Source organism: Stegastes partitus, unplaced genomic scaffold (genome assembly GCF_000690725.1).
Source record: "Stegastes partitus isolate 25-593 unplaced genomic scaffold, Stegastes_partitus-1.0.2 Scaffold549, whole genome shotgun sequence".
In the NCBI taxonomy this organism is placed as follows: domain Eukaryota; kingdom Metazoa; phylum Chordata; class Actinopteri; family Pomacentridae; genus Stegastes; species Stegastes partitus.
The window spans coordinates 16,101-22,907 of NW_007578280.1; the positions used below are offsets into that span (position 1 = coordinate 16,101).

At 40.8% G+C, this 6,807-nt stretch overlaps 1 protein-coding gene across 1 annotated transcript in view; it reads right to left on the reverse strand.

The window, feature by feature from the left end:
- LOC103362016 (uncharacterized) overlaps positions 1-5,075 on the reverse strand; it is a 15,028-nt gene extending 9,953 nt beyond the window's left edge. Inside the window, exons 1-3 of the mRNA XM_008288261.1 lie at positions 4,514-5,075; positions 2,782-2,954; positions 819-1,037 (exon numbers count right to left, since the gene is read on the reverse strand). Of these exons, the coding sequence (XP_008286483.1) occupies positions 819-1,037; positions 2,782-2,954; positions 4,514-4,775 (654 nt within the window). The 5' untranslated portion in view covers positions 4,776-5,075. The remainder of the gene's footprint in view (positions 1-818; positions 1,038-2,781; positions 2,955-4,513) is intronic.
- Positions 5,076-6,807: the final 1,732 nt, after the last annotated feature.

Here is a 6,807-nt window from a genome sequence, read left to right on the forward strand (position 1 = left end):
TGTTCTTCACAAAGGCTGGATAGACTCTTTAAAATTTTCAGACTGTTGCATTCGTCGTTTGTTATCGTGTAACGTTGTGAGAATGTTTAACCGAAGAACGTACCTCAACAACATCCTTAGAACACAACAGGCAAAATGTTGTTAATCTCTCACTTTACAGGAACGTCTCGACTGCATCTTGAAAACGTTTTTTCTTTTGTTGTCGTTTATCAAAATCTGAAAACATCCTCTGCATGTTGCAATGAAAACATTACGTCTTAATGACCTTTTGTCCTCACAGGGACATTATTTGAAATAATAAATATCCGTAAAACATTCTTAGAGCGTTAGATTGACATGTTTTCTTTGAAACATTATTAGAAAGCAGAAGGCGACTACCTCACTACCATAATTATGACTTCCTGCTATTATATGAACAAGACTGACGGCAGCACTGACGTATTTAAATGCAAAATAAATCACCGGGTTTCATTTCTGGACAAACCTGACATTTGAACGCCCGATTTCACTCGTTTCAGACTCATCCTGGTGCGACCAACTGTGTCAGCCGTGAAACTAAACGCTGGTCTGGAGCTCTGATTTGGTTTAAAACGGGTTGTTTCTTTCATAGAAGGAATACTTTGGTACATCCCTGAGATAGACACTGCCTCCTCCTCCTCCAGCCATCAAGGTGTTTACATCACAAACGAGGCAGCACAGTCCTGCACACTGGAAGCATTTATACGACTTCTTCTGTCTTCTAATTGCTTGAGGCTTTATTGCTTTACATGACAACAGAGCCTCGTTTTGTCTGATGAACGTGTGTGATGTGACCTCACCTTGAGGTCGGGCAGGTCGGGGAACAGCGGGTGAGTTCCCTCGCTCAGCGCTCGGTGCACAGCTCTCAGCACGCGAGGCAGGTCGCTTCCAAACGTCCGAAACACGACGGCGAAGTCCCGTCCCTCCTGCACCAGGTCCCTGAGCAGCTGGAAGAAGGACGGGAGGATCCAGTGGTACAGGCGTCCGTCCTCTCCTTTCACCGACAGATCTTTGTCGCTCTGCAGGGAGAAAAAAAACCGAGTCAGCAAACAGCCAAACTGGTTTGCAGGAAGAGAAACCCAGTCGTGAAAAGCAGCATTTCACCAGTAAACCAGTCTGTTACTTGCATATAAACACAATAAAGCCAGACTGTCTTATTTATACTGACATTATTTCCAAGAACACTTCTTATTGTTTGGGCTTAATCCTTTAACACTCATTTGAATACAAGCTCCAGTTTTCCTTAATTCCAAACAGTTAAAAAAAAGAGTTCATCTTATTATAAAGTGCATAATGCAGAGATTTAAAGTGGCCACATCAAGCGTTAATATAAGAATGAATCCATCTGACATGAGCTGCACATTGCTAAAAAGATTGTTCTTAGAAATCAGTAAAAATATATCTGCAGAAAAAGAAAGAAAAAAACTTCTGTTATAAGTTCAATGACAAATAGTACCAAGTTGCATTATGGGAAATGTAGAACCCAGGAACTCATAGCTGAGATATCTGAACCTCTGCTGCAGCAGGTTTGACGATTCTTGTTTGTTTTTGTTTTTTTAAATTTGACTGTTGATCAAAAGTGTCTCAGCTTTATGGAAATCCAATCTTTAATTCCTGACCAAAGTGGCAGCTGTAAAGACGACAGAATACCCCGAGTTATTTTGCTTTTTAAACATACTGATCCCTTTAAATAAAACTGTTGAAACTACACCATTTATCAAAAACAGGAAGATTTGTTGGTCCTTGAAGTAATCATGCATGATGTACGGTCCTGCTGGAGATTCTGGTCAAATCTAAGAGCATCAAAATCACTTTATTCTACATTTTATGTTTACAATTTCCCCAAAATTAACTTTTGGTTTCACCTGATCCTGTAAAAAAAAAACAACAAGAAATTCTCCATCAGAAACTTTAAAAACAGAAAGATTCACTGGTCCTTGAAGTAATGATGCGTCGTGGACAGTTTTATTAGCATAACATTGTGGTATTTTAATGTCTCATTAGAAGTTTCTTATTAAAACAAACTTTTGGTTTAACGCGATCCTGCAAAAAACAAAAAATTCTGAGTTCGTCAGCGTAACCGTGAAGCTTTTAGTGACTCGGCTACGATCAACAGTCATGTGTTAAAAATTCAGGGAGTTTTCCGGCTGAACTGCAGACAGTGTTTACACCGAGCAGAGAGGAGGCAAGGACGGAAATTAATTAAAAACACAATTAGTATAATATCTATAGTTTGTAGAGGCACTTTTTTCCACAGTGTTGGTTTCACCTGTGGACACTTTTCACTATTGTGCATCAAGTTTTTTCATTTTTTGTAAAGTAATCCAGAAAAATCAACTTAGTTTTGTTTCGTTTTTAGTGATTAGAACTTTGCTGCACAAAAGACATGTTTGAGTTTATTCTACCTCCAGCTGTGCAGGACGGACGATTCATATCTGGCTGAAACCTAAAACTCCACAAGTCAAGTCAACATGTGCACCTCATTTATACAATGCAGAGCTGTCAGGTAATCATTAAAAATAGAGCGTATAAGAACTAAACTCAGATAATAAATGGTTGTTTGCTCATGAATGTTGTCATATATCAGGAAAATGTTAGATGCAAAAAGGTTTTAGTGCTGCATTGTTGCTGCATCTTTCTTGACTAAATGAGAAATCTGAATGTAAAACATAACGGTGCTTAAAGAGGAACGGCTTTTCTCTCAGGGCAGAACTTGAGATCAGTTTCCTGACGCTACACGACGTTCTATTGTCTCTCTCTTGCCTTGGCGCCTTCGGGCCAGCGGAGCAGGTCGAGATGCTCGTCCAGAACCCCCCGGAAGCGTCGCCCGGCCGCTGAGGTGAAACCGGGCGTCCGTCCGAACTGGGAGTAGTAGGAGACGGCGTCGCTGCAGGGCGGCAGCAAGGAGGGCGAGTCGCTGAGCCACTCCCAGGTTCCTGCACAGAGATGACACAACAGGGGTCACATGGAGAGGTTTAAATCCAGCAGCAACAGATAACAGGCCACAGAAAGACCAATACTGTCATATTATGTGTATTCCTGCCTCATGGTCACGTTCACTTCTACACACCACTTTGACAATTCTCTCATTTTCTATCACTTACTTACTTTAATCGTCTGTTTTATTAGTCTATTTGATTTTTAAAAATATTATTCTGTCATTACAAGTTGTTTTATGAGGGACACTTTGTCGTTTCACAGCAGGATATTTGCAGCAGTGACATGATATTGATGCCGTTATAGAGCGTAACAACCAAAATACAACGAGCATCGACTCGTGCCGTAACTGGCTTTAGTCAGATAAACTGGCGTCTGAATTTTTAACATTCAAATCATTAATAAACTCTGGAGGTCTGAGAAGCAGCGTCACCAAACTGTCCTCTATCAATATGTGAAACTTCGTCTACGTGCAGCTGCATGTGGGTTAAATTGAAATAGCGTACGACAATTAAATTAGCATTTGACAAGTCTAAATGCAAAACTAGTCGGCAAACATGACTCAGAACACCTGCATAGATGATGGAAGTGTGTGGCACAACTACTGGCGACACTGCAGGGATATTAAATTAAAAAACAATCATGCTTTGCAACCTTCAGGCGCCATGATTCCAAGCTTAAGAGAACAATGATATGACATTTCCTGTATTTTTGACCAGAGTCTGGTTTGTTTTCAACACGGCCGAGGCCTGAGTCACCTGGATGTTCAGAAATACCTGGAAAAACCTGGTGTCCTGTCGAAATTAACTACAAAGTATAGCACAGAGTAGCTGAGTGACACCAAAAAGCATTCAATTGCACCGTAATTGGCTTTAGTTTGATGAATCATCAGACATGGACAGAAATCTTAACACTGAAATAGTCAATGGGCGCGATAATGATGTTTAAAAGAACAAAAATGGGAGATTTTCTTACATTTTTGACCCACAAGTGGTTTGTTTTTACCACCACGAGGGACTGACTAACTCAGATAAGTGGAAATACCCACATAAACCAGGTTTTCCATAGAATATACCACCTAAAACGTGCCAAAGAGTAGCTGACTAACAATACAGATGCATTTAACTGCACCATAATTAGCTTTAGATGGAGAATTGTCATCACTGGTGGACAGAACTTTAATTACTTTAATCATAATTGGGTGATCCCCCCCCTATGAACACAGATTTAAAGTAACAGTCACACAACCACAGATAATAGAATTCCTGTAGTTCAGTTCTGGGTTCAGGTTTTGGTGTTTTTGTGTAAATGTCCATTGTTCCCATCCGGCCCCCCCACTGAGACGTTTCTGGAAGCGCCCCTGGATCTTTGTGAAGTTGACCTGTTACCCGGCCCAGCCAGTGATGAGCTACCTAATAATAATATCCGAATATTTTGAATTGTTGACAGCTCATTTGTTGAGGGGAAGTGAAGGAAAGCGGCTTAAATTCGCTGTTTTTTGAATGGAGTTCTGAACTGGAACCAACATTAGCATCCTGACCGTCGCTGTCCGGTTTACCGTGTTTGTTCATCCGCCCCCAGGTGACGGTGGTCAGGAAGGAGTCCAGGGCAGCCACCGTCCCCTGAGCCGTCACCGCGTCCGACACCAGGATGGTGTTGTTCAGGTCCACATGAAGGACCAGCTTCTTCCTCCGATCCCGGTCCAGCCCCAGAGGGACCGCCACCGTCGGGTCACCTGCCCCGCCGCCCGGCTCCGGGTCGCTCGGTGTCGGGTCACCTCCAGCAGCCGGAGGGCCGCGGTTCTCTGCTGTCTCCGCCATGAGAGGGACACGGGAGGCGGCTACTGCGGAGGAAATATTTCAGCTGAAACTTGCCGCCGAACCGGCTCGGCCATGTGTCAGCGGCGGCTCACGGAGCTGTACCGGTTCTTCCTCCTCCACCGGCTCGGCCGCTTCTTCCTCGGTGGTGCCGCGGTTGGACGAAACCAAAGTGAAGGAGAACCGCGTCGACAGCCGCCATCTTGGATGTTTTAAAACAGAAATGCCATCTTTTATATAAAGTTTATTAAATCCAGACAGATGTTTGGAGTTATTTCACTTTTATATGTCAGCGCAGGAGGCTGCAGTTTCAGGACAGCACTACCAGGACCCTTGTATTGGGCCACAGCGCCCCCTACCGAAGTGGATGACCCCCAAAATGGTTTATTCCAGCCAAAACACTACATTCTGTCCAAGTATTTATCATTTAAAGTGTCGTTTACTCAGTTTACTACATCTTGTTGAACTACTTATAGTTTAAAGGTTTATTAAAATGCGACATTTTGTCCAAGTATTTATAATTTGAAGGTTTATTACACCCAATATAAAACATCCTGTCCAAGGACCTACAGTTTGAAGGTTCATTTTACCCAAAACATTACATTCTGTCCAAATACTGAGAATTTAAAGTTTAATTTTACCAAATATACTACATTTAGTTGAAGTACTTATCATTTAAAGGCTTATTTCAGCTAAAATATTACATTCTGTGCAAATATTTAGAATTAAATGGTTTAATCCACCCAATACTCTACTGTTGACAACTTATTTTAAAGGTTTATTTTTCCCAGATAGTGTGTTCTCACTAATGAGTTGTGGTTTTAAAGGTTTATTCCACCAAAAAACACCTCTGTTGCTGTCCAACTACTTATTTACCCAGAATACTACTGTCACCGTCTTCCCTTTTTTAAGGTTTAAGGTCTATTTTAACATTCAAAGACACAGAGGCCCCTTTAAACACTTTTATTTCTGTTATTTCTAACATGGATTACTGGTTCTGACCGTCTGAACCAGAAAGCTGCTCATCAGCTCTGTTTATTCAGCTACAGTCCAACTTGTTACGACAAAAAAAGCAGCGACGACGTTTGACTGAAAACACTTGAAAACATCTTAATCTCTCCGACATGTTCGTTTCTGTGTAAAGACCAGCCAGGATTATTCTTCCACCTGATGGTAATTTATGCTTAGCTGCAGTTGCTGACACTTAAAAGCAGAAAAGGGTATTTTAACTTGTCATAGCAGGAAAGTTTAATAACGGCATCAGAAAGCTTCTGTTTAAGAGCCTCAGATACTCGACAACATGACAGCGAGCAGAAGCAGGACTTTAAATAAAACGGCTTAATGAAAGTCAGCCGTCACTCATTTTATTATCACACAACTAATTTTTCTACAATCAAGTGTCATTTTATCTTCAGCTACTTCAGTGTCTTCAAACTATTTTCCCACAAACTCCTCAACCAGAGCATCTAAAAGCTCATAGAAGTTGCATTTTAGATTTTTTGTCTTTCATCTTTTATCTCACGAATCACTTCTGCAACTCTGAGTTTGCTTAGTTTCCTTTTCTTTGTCCTCAAATTCATTAAAAGCACGACTTAAAACAAAGAAAATCAGCCACTTCTTCAGCCTCAGTGATGCTTTCTTAATTTGTGCCCTAAAAACCAATAAACGTCTGATTGTTTAAACACACATTTATTTTAAATACAACACAATACCAACTTAAACAGCAAAAATAATTTGAAAATTAGATTTGGACTCTTCAGGTCAGATGGTTTGAATGTTAAAACATTAATTCTTTAAGAGAAATACCCTTAAAATGTTCTTTGACCATAAGATAAAGATGTTTTTTAGAACTTGCAGCTAATGTTTAAAAAAAAGGGGAAAAAACTGCAGACACTACCGTCAGCAATTCTCAAAATTGTTTTTATTTATATTAACCATTTATATGTATCCACAGCAGCATTCTTAATGATCCCCACTTTATATACGCAGTCCATTACAAAGGAGGGGCGAGACCGAACAAACTCACGCAAAAAAA